The sequence below is a fragment of the Epargyreus clarus genome, unplaced genomic scaffold (assembly GCF_041222505.1).
Source record: "Epargyreus clarus isolate Ecla_fem2 unplaced genomic scaffold, WU_Ecla_fem_2.2 ptg000003l, whole genome shotgun sequence".
Classification (NCBI taxonomy): domain Eukaryota; kingdom Metazoa; phylum Arthropoda; class Insecta; order Lepidoptera; family Hesperiidae; genus Epargyreus; species Epargyreus clarus.
In genome coordinates this window covers 4,687,473-4,704,420 of record NW_027332211.1, presented here as the reverse complement: position 1 = coordinate 4,704,420, position 16,948 = coordinate 4,687,473, and the positions used below count along the sequence as shown (strand labels likewise).

The 16,948-nt window shown below is 36.3% G+C and overlaps 1 protein-coding gene across 9 annotated transcripts in view; it reads right to left on the bottom strand.

Annotated features, from left to right (window-relative positions):
- The window catches only part of kcc (solute carrier family 12 member kcc), a 479,479-nt gene that overhangs the window by 72,389 nt on the left and 390,142 nt on the right, over positions 1 to 16,948 (bottom strand). Inside the window, exons 1-2 of one of the 9 annotated variants that reach the window (XM_073084380.1) lie at positions 7,845 to 8,011; positions 6,055 to 6,196 (exon numbers count right to left, since the gene is read on the bottom strand). The exons of 7 other annotated variants lie outside the window; for them this stretch is intronic. In XM_073084380.1, the coding sequence (XP_072940481.1) occupies positions 6,055 to 6,139 (85 nt within the window). In that variant the 5' untranslated portion in view covers positions 6,140 to 6,196; positions 7,845 to 8,011. Of the gene's footprint in view, positions 1 to 6,054; positions 6,197 to 7,844; positions 8,012 to 16,948 lie in introns of those variants that run through there. One more of the 9 variants, XM_073084386.1, reaches the window with a different exon arrangement.

The window sequence follows — 16,948 nt, the reverse complement described above, 5'->3', positions numbered from 1 at the left end:
CGTCGTGGGCAGTTACTGTATGGACGATACTGTTCGGAATATTTCGGCTATTTTAAGAAAGTTGGGAATATTTTCTTTCGGCTCCGAGGCTCCTTGTCTCAAGTTTCTCAGTACAATAAGCAGCTATTGTCGTAATTGGGTTTCTGTAAATATCTGGTAGTTACAGCCAAGTGGAAGTAAGTATGTACTTTAATAAGTATAGCTATAATTATAATTGTATTTATATGAAACATTAAGGAAACTTAATGGAATCAAGAAAAACATTATCGTTATGTTCTGTTTATGTTTTGTGATAATATTTGTAATTTTGTTGTTAAAATAGCTTGGTACTAATAAACAAGCACTATGTTTAGTATTATGTATACATTTAATACTTTTGGTATATGAAGCCATAATTTGGTAGGAACCTATATTCATGCACTTGCGTTATCGGATACCTTTACAGACGAGTGAGCTCGGTATTCGGTGCTCGAGAATTTACATACAACTGCATGTAAAGCATAACTCAACCACTGCAAAATACGAGAACTAGTACTAGTTATATTTCATGAAAGCAATGTTGCTTACTTCTATGTAATTTAAATCTCTCTAAAATATTATTCAGAATTTTATATATCTATCGATGGTACTTCCGAAATAAATATCTTCAATCACATATAATGCTAAACTTCCTAAAATAAGTACCAAGTCAATTCTCTTAATTTGGCACCAGTTCCGAAATAAATATTGTCAATCTCAAATCACACTATATTTAATTGTCTAAAGCAAAGTTTCCTTCAAAGAAATATCTCACAAAAAAATTCCCCGAAAATCCGTAGATCCACGAGCAAAAACATTGTAAAATAATTATAACTCCAAAATTCAAGGAAAATCTCAATGCTGGCAACACAGAGGAAGGGTGGAATATAAAATAAATTTGAGCGATGAAAAGCTTGTGGTGGTCGGGATAGAAGGCGTAAGCTCCTTCCTAAAGCTTCCGAAGCGGGGATTAAACGTGCTAATGTAGAGTCGAGTAGAGCGAACATCCAAGTATATGCATTTAAAATACCAACGTGTTAGAGTTCTTTGAGATATAGAGTTTTAACAATATCATAAATTATATTTAAAATTTGAATTTCAAATACCATATTTTACCGAATCTTTAAACGAAATGATTTTTATAAATATCTGCATGAAATATCCAAAATTATATTTTTAATTGCTGCTAAAAAATTCATAGTCTATAATACAACGTAAAGATTTTTTAAGCGTTTTAAATATAAACATAGAGAAAATTCAGATATAGAAGATACATATATCATTTACTTAACATAAGGAAACTAGTACAAAAGCGACAGTGCAAGTTGACTGTCTGACCACGATCCATCACCAGGACGGTATGACCGACCACCGACCGCGGTTGCTGACGACAGGCGGCGATGTTTAGCGACTGTCATCGACTACTGTCACACTCGTAGCTCGTGTGTCACCTTCCTAACACAACCGAGGAATGAGGATGTCATTTGCAGAGATCCGGGATGCAAGTAGAATGATAATGAAGCAGGATCTCATCTTCATCGCGTACAATATAGACCATGTTTAAAAGGCCAAGTTCTTTTAAATTTACATCTCTTCGTTTGTAGCACTTCAGTGGCTACATTTTTAAAATACTTTTGAGAGCGTTAATTATGTAAATTACTTCAGAAACTACCTTTAAAACAATTTGGAATGAAAATAAAAATGAACATTTTTTAAATTTAAATAATTTGGAATAAAAGAAATCTATGCAAAAGTTTGAAAAAAAATTTTAAATGTCACATTTATAACGCAAGAGAGAAACATTTTTTTATCTGTATGTTAGTATAATTATAGTAATTAAGTTTTTAACTGTAAAGAAGAAATAAAAACGTCTAATTTTACTTTTGTTGATAGTTCACAGAATAAAGTTTAATAATTTATTAAGTAGCAGCACTCATATATATAGAGATGCGTCGGTATGGGTTAGTGGGTGGACAGAATTATTCAAAAGTCAAACACGATATTCAACATACTTAATTGTTATTCGCAATAACAAAATTTAGTTTTTCGCGTCAGTACTACGTTTACATAACCATACTAATACATTTTGTTGTTACTGCCAAAAAGCTACAGTTTCGGTCATTATCTATGGCGAAGTTGGGTAGAACTTTTCTTGCTTTAGGCCCTTAAGATAGAACTTGCTTAAGGCTATTAGCGGGATGACCGACGCAGACAGTTGCAAATGATGTTTGCCAGCCAGTTGGGTATAGTTCCCAAGAGCTTTAACTTGAAATAAATGATATTTACAGAAGAAACATCTGTGAGGAATGGTTACATCACATTTAATATATTGCAGTACACTTTATTGCGTCTACTTGTCCGTTCTTCCCGTTGAACAGTGTTCATTGTTACCCAAGTCTCTAGAAATATTTCTGTTCTAGGAGGTTTGATCAAAAATCTCTTCTCCTATCAATTCCTTTCAATTCAATCCTTCCTTTCCTTCTGTGAAAACAACTTTTGAAATTTAAGCTATAAAAAAAGACGCACCGGTTTTCTAAATATAACTAGTTGTGCCCCAACGTGGTACAACCTGAAACACTAATATAACCTTACCTAGGTCCAAATTAGGCTTCAGTAGCAAATTTTTAAATTACCTTATCTGTGATCGGCTTCTGGTAGAACCTGTCCTACATGACATCATCATCATCATCATTAACCCATTACTGTCCCATTGCTGGGCACGGGTCTCCTCTCAGAATGAGAAGGATTAGACCATAGTCCACCGCGCTGGCTAAGTGCAAATTGGTAGAGTTCACATACCTTTTTTTTAAGAATTCTCTGGTATGCAGGTTTCCTCACGATGTATAACTTCACAGTTTAAGCAAGTGATAATTAACTTCTAATACGCACATAACAATGAAAAATCAGAGGTGCGTGTCTGGGATTCGAACCTCGAATCTCTCGATCAAGAGGCCGCGTTTCTTAACCACTAGGCTATCGCTGCTTAACATGACGTTGGATATAAATGTCCATGGACGGTCCCATTCAATAAATTATATATTGATTTAAGGCATTTGATCTGTTTCTCTACAAAGTCACTTTGCGATTACCCAGATGGGGTCGCAAAGTTCTTTCTTTATAAATCGTTAAGATTACGCAAATAATAATGGAACTTGGAAAAACTTTGCTTAGCTCAAGAAAATCCAGTACTCACATAAAATTTCACAAGTTTTTTAACGCCGCAAGTTTATATAATGAAAACAGCGGTATAATTTCGAATCCTAATGGATACTGATTTAGTTAGTAAGTCATAAAACTAAGAAAGTAAACGACCATACACACAAATGCTCCAAATAGCTTATAGGTACATAATAATCGATTTCAAAAAGCATTGAAGTTTTCATTGTAATCGCAGATACTTTTTCATGCTTGAGAATTATGTTGGAATGCCCCGTATGTGCTTATTAAATGCTTAACACACTGCAGCACTTATTAATTGACGTTACAAAGCCTCAATAGATGTAGCGGATTCCGCAGTCAAACTATATAGTAAATAGTTTTAGTTTAAAGACAAAATCCACGCTAAAATCGCGCAAGGAAAATCGTTAATTCTGATTCCTGACGATCCTAATAAAGTGAATGGGATAAAATTATTAAAATCGTGTATTGTCATCGGATTTTCATTAGTGTTCAAAATTTTAAATTAATCGGACCTATCAAAGTGTGTAAAAATTGAGTTCAAAGATTCCGTTACATGTATGTATGTAACGGACAGGTCAAGCTTATAAAAGCGTGGTAATAAAACGCAGCAAAGCAGCCTTTGTCCGCATTAAATGTGCAGTGCAAGGTGAAGGGAAGGTATCCGGAAATAAGTTATCGCTTGACAGGTTTCACGCCTTGGCACCGCGTCCAAAGCCTATAAATCCGTTTAGCTAACAATGCAAGGCAGTGTGATCGGACGTGTGAAAGCCAGCCTGTCTTGATCTAAGTCTGTCTTACTTGTCTGGCCTAAGCTGCCAGAGATGCAAATTAAAAGCATGAGCGTAGTTTCAGCTTAGTTAAGGGGGGCCAGATGGATCCGGAAGCAGTAGCTTACTAGAAGTCGGGGGAAGAAAAATTGGTCTCTGATTAGTTTTCTCGCCCTCGCCTTAGAAAGTTGGCAAAAACAAAAAAGGAAGAAAAAAATATTAAAACAGGTGCACTTTTTCAAGAATTTTCTTTTCATACCTATGTATCACCTAAATTAAGCACTGTTAAATTGAGCGAGGTTTATTATTTATTAGTTAGATTACTCAAACAAATCCTTCTCGACTACTGAAAGAACTAGACGTATAAATAGTAAATTGTAGTAAAAAAGTATCTGTTTTAAACTAAGTCGTAATTTTAAAAATATTGACATATCAGTTTAAACATTTCTTAGAACTGCTCATATACATGGATAGACAACAACCGGGTTTTTTTGTATTCACATACATCAAATTGACTTTAGATAGCAAATAAGTAAGAAACGCGTTTCATTGTTTTCGTATAATCAAAATTGAGTTGAGATGTTGAATGTTTTTGAAATATCTATTGTTTCAAAATATCTCATTTCGTTTATTTATATGGACATATATCTGCACTTAGAAGGTTAGGGTTATAGGTTAAGTTATGTTAGATTATGTAAGAAACCTAGCAAGTGGCTTGAGTTATCTTTTTATAGGAAGTAGCGGATAGGCCTTCAGAACAACTCTTCTTAGTTTGATTGTTGTAACGATCCATGGCAATAACTATTTCTGTGTCATAAAAATACAGCTGCTGTGCTTTAGTTTATAGAGTGGGGTAAGGTAGAAAAACTTCCACGAGAATTTGTAACTTAATCCTGAAAGTAGCAGATATTGGTTACCATCAAATCATCATGCTATCAAAAAACTTACTAGGTATTAGTAGCCTTGTCCCTGTAGTTCCGGGACTAGAATAGGGCTACGGTATCCCCTGCCTGTCGTAGGAGGAGACTAAAAAGCGACCCCGGGAAGGACGGCGGTATGTGTGGTCGCATACCGTCGTAAACACTACATGGTGTGGGAGGAGCGAAAACTGCTCCCCCAGGGTAGAGCCCGATCAGGGCATAGCGCTTGGAGGGCTCCGGTTGTGTTCCGTCGGAGATCCCGGAGTTCTCCAACAAGCGTTGAGGACGGCGTTGATGCGGTATTATCTGATCTGTTTGAAGATCTTAAGACGAAGGAAAGTAATTTTGATAATTATAAAACAGGAGTATTATCATAACAAACTTTTAAAGGTGGTAGAACTCTTCGTCGTTCTAATCCGAAGATGTCACCGCCAGGCTTATTTAAGCGCTGTGTTCTGGCTGGAAGGGTGTAGTAAGGGAGAAACACAACGACGTATACGAGGTATTTTAATTTAGCATTAAATGTAGCATCGCATACTATGATTGCGTCTTTCATAAATTTCAGGTAGTACTTAAAATCTGGGGTTAATTAAATATGTTTATGAGCAGCACTGATCACTTATATTCAAGTGGATAGCATTTAAGGCTTAACTTGGGTAGTTCTGAGTAATTGTACCGCAGTGTCATATGACCGAACTGTCAATTTTACATTTTATTATTTGTTATGATGAATATTGGTAAAATGTGAAGTACTCGACAAGATGTTATATCTTCACCGTCGTCGGGTTCAGAAAGAATTTTATAGCGCGATCTTATTGTAGCACCGTTAATGTGAATTATCAGTTATCTACATATAATGTGTCCTATGTGTATTTGAAATATTTTAATGTAATTTAATAAGTTACAAATTGTAATAAAAAAAACTTCGCACAGAATCTCTAAATTTTATCGCGGCTAAAAATCACTGTGAAACAAGAAATTTTAAAGCGGTTTTTGAGTGTTCTATTTTACAATTTATATGAGAAAAAAACTATTCCTACATATGCATAAAAACTTCGAATACCTACTTGTGTAAATGAAAAGTTCAAAAGATGTTTGTAATAATAAATAAGTACAACCAATAAAACTTAAACTTGACTGTTTTGGTGATCGATGATAAAATGATATACCTTTCTTTCCGGGCGAGGTGCAGTTGCTCTTATTGGAGGGTGACTTGTTTTCGGCCGCGGCCATTTTCTCCTTCTCCGCGGACATTCTATCTCAGCCGAAAACGTCCAACTACGCGACGCACGCGCCGCCTCTCATTACTGTCTAATTAAGAAAAAAATTCACGCGCCCGAACCCGACCACTCCCGTACACCGTATGTTATTTTGATAGATAATGAGCGATGACTGATTTCCAATGACTAATTGGCAAACACCTAGCCGACACCTTATTGACTCTATACCTTTAACCGTAAAAACTCAACACGGATGCGGCGCTTGTAGTGTTTTATTTTCGCCGCGAGTGTGTGAATTGATTTATTTAAAACTTCATATCCTTTAAGTATTCTCGTATTCGTGATGTTTTAATTGCTTGTCTATCACGTTAGACCGTGAACGCAGTTTGTAGTGCGTAACTGACATACATCGCTACGAATCTTAATACCAAAAGCTAATATTGCGCAAACTATGTAATTAGTGCCAATAATTGTCCATGTTAATATGTCATCGACCTGTTTATCTATGTATGCTAAACATGTTATTTGGATATGATAATTTATCGGAATTTTAGTAAAAATTTTACGCGGCTATCTAAATATTTGCGTTACTTAAATAGTTGAATACGGTTAAAACTGGTCGTGGCTGACTTAAATATATCGTGGTTCTAAATCGGAATCAGTTTCAGTTTCGTTTATACGCTATTCATGTCTGTATTCTGTCCCATTATATCAGACCTTTGTTGTAAATGAACGGAACTGGAATGGGATAAATGAGATGAGAAGTCTTAATGATGAGATGTCTTAATGATGAGATCAATTAAATGGTCTTTGTGAGTCTAATAATGTAATAAAGTAATGTAACATTAAAATTATGAGTTATGTAGATGATGTTTTCCTTAAAAATAATTTTAAACTTAAGGTTAATAATTAAACTACGGAAATAGTTTTTTCCAATAATTTATAAATTCTTAAGATTACTTCATTCTCGATTTAATTAAATCAAGTTAAATAATAAGCACTTTATCAAATTTGGGCAATGCACTCAGTATTAAAAATATTATCAGTGAAATGTTATGGCTTTGCTTCGGAAAAAAAAAATGAAATTTACATAATGAAGTAAATAATCAAAAGGTTATGTTATTAATTTTAAATGTATATTTTATGTGTAAATCGAAAAAATAGGATATTTGTAGATTGTATGACCTTATAATTTTAAATTAAAATAAATTTTTACTTATAGCATAATTTGAACATAATAATGAAAATCTATAGAATGTTATGTGTGATTGGTATGAGCAATGAAACAACAAAATATAATGTATTTCTTTCATTCCATACAATAAAATACTACAATGATTAAAACAATGTACACAATGGATGGCGCCAAACCGAAACGACGGGTGAAGTATGTTCTTAACAGCCTCTTAGGTTAGCCTTAACGTATCATCGGAGTTTTGTATTTTGAACTTTACAACTTTACGTTAAGATCGCTTGTTCGCCAAGAGTAACCGGAGGCTACGGCGCGAAGGCTTCGCGACCGTAGGCTATGTGTGCGGTCCGGCGCTCAGAGCTCGAAGTTTCCGTTCGACATAATATTTTTATTTCACAACGCCGACGGCGCACTAGGGGCACGATTACGAAAAAATGGACCGCATCGAGCGAGATTCGGCCGGTCGGCGAGGATGGCACGCCAGTCACACACATAACCTGTGAATACGCACGAAATCTGTCGTTACGTAAGCGGACACTATCGTAACCTGCACCGGGGTAGCGTGAACGGCGGGCCGGGAGTCGGGGCGGTCGGCGTGGTCGCGGGCGCGCTCGGGCGCGTCGTGCGGGGCGCGTGGAGCGCGCGGTGGTGCGCGTGGGGCCGGCTCGCCAGCAGTCCCGGGCGGGATCGATGCGGGCGGCGGGCGGCGGCGGAGTGCTGCACCCGGAGGCTGCGCCGCGCCCGCCCCGCCGCGCTCCCGCGGCCCGCGCACGCGCCGCCAGCTCCGGTCGCCGCCGCCCGCCGCCCGGCCGTCGCCGCCGCCCCGGCCCGCCGTCGGCCTACGTTTCAATTCCCTCTCCTACTGATTTACGATACGCTCTCGCTTTATATCTGCTATTTTTTATCTTCGCGTGGCATTAGCAGGAGCGCGATCTTTACTGATACCATTGAATTGTCTTTCGGAGGAAAAGATTAATCTAAGTTATTGAAGGGTCTTAAAGTATGTTATGTACGCCGATAGTAGAGTATACGTTTTACGGTAGCGTAGGTAACTTTTTAATGTGATTAAAAGATAAGGTTGGTTAAGGTTTTAAGAATTTCAAGGTTGGTGAAAATTGTCGCTAAGCCGCATAGGCGCTATTTTAAGAACAAAACGCGACACAGATACGTAGAACGTAAACATAGACAGGTCTATTTCAGCGGAGAGCGATTTCGTCAAAAGAAAGGCTTTCAAAGAATAAATGTTAGGTACATGTTTTAATGGGTACAGTTCGAGTGGGAGTGACGGTGGAACGGCGCCAATTCGTATGATAACTTTCGATAGCGACGTGACTTGTCGGCCTAAATTAAGGGTCGCTGCCTTTGTTACAGGACTGGAGACTGCGCGTATCATTAAATTAGTTGAGTTACCTATGTCGGCCTTTATATAAATCATTCGGACAGCGGCCGAATAAGACAGTGGTACTTACGGTAGCGAATAATTAAGTTACGATCTGCAAAGTTATTTGGGGGCGCACAACTATTTATGTTATGAAGGATGATTTATTGTGACCCCTTTATCAAATGTAGCAATGTTTCGTTATTACATCTACATACAAAGAGCACGGAGGCCTAATTTGATTGTATTATTTCGGTGGGATACGTTGGGGTAAAAAGATTACATCTTAAACCGAAAATTTACATTTCATATTATTATACCCATGACACACGTTAGAAATATAATTTAGGCACATAAATACACATAATATACAAATTATATTGGTATATATACAATTTTAACTTACGTATTAACAAACTTTAAGACGAAAGGTCATTTGTGCTGACCTTGTTTGTGCATATATTTTTTACACATATTTTTTATGTTTGACAAACGTCCTTTATCAACTTATTTATTTGTAAATAGTCTAGTAACTCATATGCGGTAATGTTTTTCGAGCGTATGTTTGTTTGTATATCTCATTTTTTGCATGCTCTATATCCAAAACTACTTGACGGATATTAATATATTAGGGGTCGTTGGATTCGACTAAATCGCAGAAGTGAAATGATGTAGGTACTGCAGTTTTTTTTGTTTTTATAACCATTTTCTAGTTTTATATGTTTTTCTCTTTATTTATTATCTTCTATATTTTTAAACAAATTTGGTACTTATCTATTTCTAACTTATTTATTACTAAGTAATATTATTTAAGTAAATCGTCCATTTTTATTAAATACGGATCCGTGGTTCACGTGTGCCTATTTATATTTAAAGAGCACCTACGTATAGCTAGTACAGATAAGAACAAACAAATGCGCCCTTTGCCGTACCCGATATTTCCTTTCTATCTTTGTGCCCTACATTAGGGTGTCAATTTATGATGTCGTACACAATTCGGCGGAAGCCAGAGGCGCGATCGTTTTTTTATGAGATTTTCTGTAATGTCTTCGCTCATTTGCAGCCATTTTTTTCCTCTTTCTCCCTTCCAATAAACAAACGGCCGGCAAAGAAAAGAACAGGAAACGTCCCTTCAATATTCATACCAGAAACCACATTCGAATCAAATTTTTACTTCCTTCAAACTGAAGGAAATTTCTATAAAATAAAATGAATTTATTGTTTAAGTAAAATGATGCCAAAACCAACGAATCTGCCTGAAACCTTATTGAGAGACATTGATTCTATTTACGAGTACATGATTAAATAAACTCTTCTTCTTTAGTTATGTGTAACCATTAAACCGACAGAATTTGCATATACAATGCACTGAAGCAGTGATACACCAAAATTTGAACACGAGAATAATACATATGTACAAGTTATTGATTAAATTATTTAGGCGCTAAATAGAGATTGAATTCAGTCGATACATCACGTAACTAAAGATGAAGTGTCAAACAAAACCCATTTATTCTCTATAACGTAGACTGTAAGTCTATTAGCGTTAAAATTAATTAATCCAGCGGCAGACAAGAGATCTTAGTTAGTCTACATCTTATTTAAGCACAGAAGGATTATAATATCTTGTGTAAGTTTCATAAAAGTTTTCAATTTGATTATGGCAAACTGAGTCTGTAAATTACAAAGTTTAAGGAACACAATATGTTTTAATCCAATTACAAATTACAATTGTTTTCATAATTCTCTAATTAAACTTTACAATTTGTTTCCATTATTCGCATTCGATTCTAATGATTGGACTCGGTCTTTCATGCGAGAGCCTCAGGTTTAAATCTCAGGCACGTGTCTTAAGAATTTATTATGTGAAAGAAGAAATCGTAAAGAAATGTACATGCCTGAAAGTCCTTAAAAACTGAGCACTCAAAGATGTGTGCACTCTACCACTTCGTATTTGATCAGCGCGGGGGACCATGGTCTATACCCTCTGAGAGGAGACCCGTGCCCAGTCGTGGGCATTGATAGATTGACGTGTATTGAGCCTTGAAGAGACCCATGCCCAGCAGTGGGACAGTAAATGGATAGACGATTATTTCGTTTGGTTTTAACTGTTGAAATTTAGAATAAAAAGTACCCTTCATCTATTATGTAACTGTCTCATATGTGATTCCAAAGAAAAAATATATGTAGTAGATATCGTATTTTACTCTAAATGTAGACCTCTACATACAGACCTAATAGTTATTGGGGCTCTATTATGTTTTGTCTGTGCCCGAGGAAATTATGAGCGGACCGTCGGATATCGAATTTACCTCATCGGGTTAGTCTCGCTAAGGTAAATTTGGTTCGTGCTTAACGCGTTTCATAGAATATGTATGTGTTTTTAATACTGAAGGAATATCTAATGTTCATAATTTTTGGTCTGTAAAGTCAATCAATCTATCAAGTCTCTATCTATCAAGGTCTATCAAGAAATGGAAGATTTCTCTTTATGTAAATAGAAATGTAGAAGAGTAAGTAGTTTACCTAATGATAAGATTTAACCCTAGCTCATGGGCATTTGTAACTGAGACCATTATAAAATACATCAGAAATCCCAGCTGAAGTTATTTATAGGCGCGTTGAGATCCTCCGAAAATTTAACTTATTTTAACATGCTTTTTAAATTAGAACACAGCAGGGCAACATGTTTTAGTACCTTTAAGGAAGCTTTTAACTTCTACTGATAGTATTCAGAAGTGTTAAAAACCATAAACAGAACTAAAATAGGTTACTTTGCTTGTCTTGATATACATTACCGTCATATTCTATTACTTATAGGTATAACAGTGAGACTGAAAGAGGGTGAATATAAATGTATTTTTACTGCTGAATTAAATGGTGTCAACATATACGTTAGTCGTGTCTAAAACAGTTACTAACACGTAACAAAATTAATTAAAAACTTCGACCCAGCTTATAGCAGATATCGCTTCAATTAAATTTAATCCAAGCATAGCCCCAGGTTTAAATATTTCCCACTTCGTTTGAAAAGTGGTAGAACTAATATGGTTTAGAAGAACTAAATGTAAATGACAGTTTAGTGACCATATGGTCTAGCGTGACAAATTGTTTGCCTTTCGGTGGAAGGGTGTCGATGGCTAACTTGCATAACAGCCTTCATTTTAGTCCTCAGAAAGGGCGATACATCTGTTATCTTCAATATATAGCTTCAATTAGAACGTCTGTTTTTTATGGAGTTGGTTACATATGTCCATAGGCAGCAGCGGACACTTACCATCAGGTGGAATGCAAACTCGTTTCCTATTTCAATCTTATAGAATAGTAACCTCTGGATCAAATATTCCCCACGTCATTTCAAATAAGCTTAGAAGCCCGAACAAAAACCATAGGCCCTATTATCAGTTGTCGGACTGGGAGAAATTTGGAACGGCCTGGCAGCTGGCCAATTTATCTTACCCAGTTAGTGTTACGAATCAATTTGGATGTATAGCGATTCAAAAATTGGTTGAGTACTCCGTACCGGTTTGGAATATAGAGGCAGAGGGAGCAATTGTGCTTAAATGGACAAGGGTTCAAAGAAGTGAAAATAGTAGATACCTCTTTATGTTGACGAGGGGGAAACCTTCAAACCCGAGGTACCCGACACCATGGGAGTGACTCCGGGTTATGTGGGACTTTTACCGCACTAAAACCCCCCCTGGTGGCCGTCCTCGGTGTTTGGTGGAGAACTCCGGGATCTCCAACGGAACACAACCGGAGTCCTCCTAAGGTGATGCAATTCTATCGGGCTCTGCCTTGGGAGGAGCAGTTTACGCTCCTCTCACATCCCTTGGTGATTACAGCGATATGCGACCACACAAACCGCTGTTTCCCGGGATCGCTTGCTGGACGGTTTGAGCTCCCACTCTTGTCCCCGCAACACCGGAAGTCCCTTTTAGTCAACTCTAACGACAGGAAGGGGATACTGTAGCCCTATTCTGATCCCGGTACTTCAGGGACAAGTACAGTTTATATCTAGCAGGTATTGAAGTAATAACAAAATACATTTTACATTAGAACAGAATAGCTTGTAATGTAATAGAATGGAATAGAAACGGATATAATAGATAGTTCTTTATTGTCACAATAGATGTGTTATATAAAATTGTATAGACATATCACGTTGTATGCAATACGGAGTTTTATCGGTCAAGCAGCGATCTCTTTCAGACAACAACATCAAAGGGGAAGCAAAAAAATGTAAAGTAGGGTAATATCCGTAAAAAATAGTGTCAAAAAATATCAGTTTTATAATCTGGTGTATAATATGTATAAGGATTTTATATTTGTAAATATAAATTGTATTAGTCGGATTGTGACCCGTCCTATACGTAATGGACATATGTGAACATCACATCATATGTTTTTTTTTATATTTAATTTGTTCCTTTTTATCTATTTACTTCTTATTGTAATGAATTGACTTACAACGTAGCGGAGTTCTTTACCAGTAAACTTTAGGTAATGATCATTGAATCTTAATAAACAAGAAAAAGAGCACTAAAATCTTTCATTACATAACAAAAGTTTACAGCGACAAACAATGTAGCAGGCTTCCATAATCTTAAACAAAAACAGAAGCTCCATTATCTGATGCCGGTATCTTGGGAAATTATGAGCAACCCGGCGGCTATCATATTTATCCGGCCCAGTTAGGCCCGGCGTTACGTGGGTTACCTAACTTGGGATCATGTGTGAACACGATTGATTCGGCCTAGAAATACGATATGTATGAATTACTTTAGGGTTAACCCTACTATCTAAAGAATATAAAGTCTGTCGAAATTTAAGTACCTACGTGTACTTTTATAATAATTTAAAATAATGTCTCTCTTACCATACCCTTTAAACTAAAACACATCAGCGATTAACACTGCTTTATTCAGATTTTACCACCTTCGGTTTGTTGCAAAGTATTCGTTTTACGTTACTTTATTGCTATTATAAATATTTAGTTCATATCGGAAGAGAAGCCACGACGCAGCAAAGGAGCACTTTACTTCTATAATTGTAGCATTCTACAAACACGTGTTGTATAACAAACCACACACGGTTATAAATAGCAAAAATACCGATATGGACTATTTTAGTCTTTATTTTCTACCCGTTTCCCAACCCGGTTGTATTATTTTTCGATTCATCGAAAATATTGCTTTAATTCCACTGTATACGGGCGATTAAAACAAAATATAAAGCGTAAACTACAGCTCAGTTCTATTTTTGCATTCACCGTAAGTTTGCATTAAGTTTTGCCTTAACCCTGCCCGCTTGAAAAACAAACAAGCGAGCGTGTGCAGATCGATGGTAGATTTACTCTGACCTTCGCATTTGTTTGCATTCAGTTTAGTGTAGGAATTGTTAGCGTTTCTAGTTGTTTCATTTCAAACGTTTACCGCTGATTTAATAAAGGAAAACACTCAAATTTTACTGGCGAAGGCTTTTCACAATATTAAAGTAGTAAAAGAGCAAGCTGATGGTTAGTGGCTACTGCGGTACTGTCGCTGATTAATATTAATTTCAGATAAGGATTAGATATGAAGTCGGCCACAGATGCACCGCTACCATTGAGGATCAAGTTGGAATGCCTCGGAGAATGTATGTTAATTTTACCAAAACCAGATCACGGCAGCGCTGAACACTGCTGTTATTAGGCAGAAATAGGTGTCCCGGTAGTGCAACCTTAGTACTATAACTGGGTACGAATATTCACTTAGCACACTATCGTGTTATTTTTCGACGTTACCCATTGTGATGGAAAATAAATGCGTTTCATTTGTTAATGTATACAAAATATCGTTAGGAATAATATAAACAGTTATTAGTGTTAGTGCTACGAGGCTTAAAGTTATTATGTGCAATGCGTATTATGTAATAAAAGTCTACATTTACACTGCTTATTTTTACAGTTTTTACATTTAAAGGTAGTATCATTAGTGATCCAAATTTGGTATTACCCCGGGCATAACAAAGCCTAATAACAGTGTCAAGTATATCTTTGTTCTGGTTTGGAGGGATGGGAGAGACGCTGATACAAGGCATTTTAACTTAGCCCTAACGCTACCCTTAGGACGTACGCCCTTTAAGTCCTTTGTTAGTCTATTACCAACTTGACACCTATTTCTGCCTAATAACAGTAGTGTTAGGCGATGCTGTGTTCTGTTTTGAAGAGTGTGGTAAGGGAGACGGACTTTTCCGAGGCGTTCCAGCTTAGTCGTCAGGGGTAGCGGGGCATCTGTGGCCGACCTCAGGTAGGAATATCGAATCCTATCTGGGGTTGATTACAGATGTCCATGGGCGGCAGGAGCCACTTACCGTCAGGTGAACTGCCTGCTCGTCTGCTAATCGTATATTATAAAAAAAAATTGAGGTAGGATTTAGATCCTGCTTATTATTGACAACTATTGTTTATAGGGTAATGGAAAATAGTTTTCCACGTTAATCATAATAAAGTCCTACATACAGCGGATTTTTCAGACGATATATTTTCATTCGTATAAAAATTGAAACTCCGATTTTCATACAGTATTCGCTTGCGTGGACGTGTGTACGAACGGAATACGTGACTATTCGATAAACGCATTTATTTCAGGGGTAGCAATCTGAGATCATTTAATCGAAAAAACATTTTTTTGGACCAAAAAATCGATTATTTTAATCGATCTCTAGTAATGGATTGCTTCAGTGAATCTTTAGTTTTTCGATTTTCATTGAATATTAACGTCTTATATAAACGTGTTATAGACATATTGAAATTGTTTGAATTGTAATATTTGCATGCTTTTAAATTAATATAGCTGAATACGATACTAATATATTGTAAGACATGTAATGACTGTAATATGTATAGCAAATTAATTATTAAATGAAAAAAGAAAATGACATTTTTTGCAGCCGAATACGTATTTCAGTGATTGTTTAGTCCTGTTTTTTATCGCTAGCGTACCCCTGATCAATCCTAATAAAACAATTTTTTTTAAAAAAAATCTATGGGCCTCGATATTTTTGTGAATCGAGATTTATCACACTTCGATTCAAATTGATCGTTTTCGTTTCGAATATTTTTCGTTTAGAATCGCCATCCTTAATTTACTTTACCTTTTGCTGAAAACGACGTATGAATGCTTCTATTTACAATGTATGCGATTTATTCGGAAAGATTAATACTGCAGCATAATAACGTGGACATAATACCTTATGGCGTATGGCTTCTAACGTTGCGCGCCATAACGTCGTATTTATAGAATTTTGGCGTCATTATCGTGGGGCGGAAACATTGCGTAATGGGTAATTATTTGACGTCGAATTTACTTACATATTTAAACTTATGTTTTAATTGAAATAACGTTACTATTCTATAAATGTTCCTTTCCAAGTATTGAGATTTGAAGATAATTCCTAAACTATTCGAAGTTATGGCTTATAAAACTATCATGTCCTATAAGAGAAAAACTAAAACCCGACTGTTTATAAATGTAGCTTACGTCACTCCTACCGAATCGAATCGAATATACAAATCCAACGACTCATACACTTACAGAAATACACAGATACATACATACGGTCGAAAAACACTACACGCAAACAGGTAAAACCAATTAGTAGTATATCGATGGGTAAAACCATCATGAAACGTAGAGTCCTGAATCGCTGAAAAAGTTTCTCAGAAAGTAATACAAGTCTTGAATAGTCAGTAATTATGTATAAAGTTGTTTAGTGTTTTGTTAAGATGTTTACATCAATACCAGTCGATATTAATTAACAAATGTACTGGCTTCCAGTAATAAGTAACTTATACCAAAGAACATACCTGATACTTGCTAACGCAATTACGAGATGAAAGTAATTTGGCCTTCATAAGTTATTTGAAAGTAAGTTCACGTTCTTTCCTACTCCAGCACTTATTTTCTTTATAATACAGAAATAGCTAATGAGCTTACCGTCCACCTGATGTTAAGTAGCTACTGCATTAAGTGTGTATTAAGTCCCAGATAAGATGAGTGGTCCTACCTCACACATGCCACAGATGTGTTGCTACCCCTGAAAACGCCTCGTTAAAGAACCTACACATAGCAACGCTTAATATTGCTGTTATAACGCAGTATGGATGTGGTGGTGGTACCTCCAGATTCGAACCACAAAGGTTCTACTATCTTCAAATATCTGATTCGGAATGGATTACATTTTATTATTGGGATTACAGTAAGCGGCATGACAGTTAAACTCTACTGCGC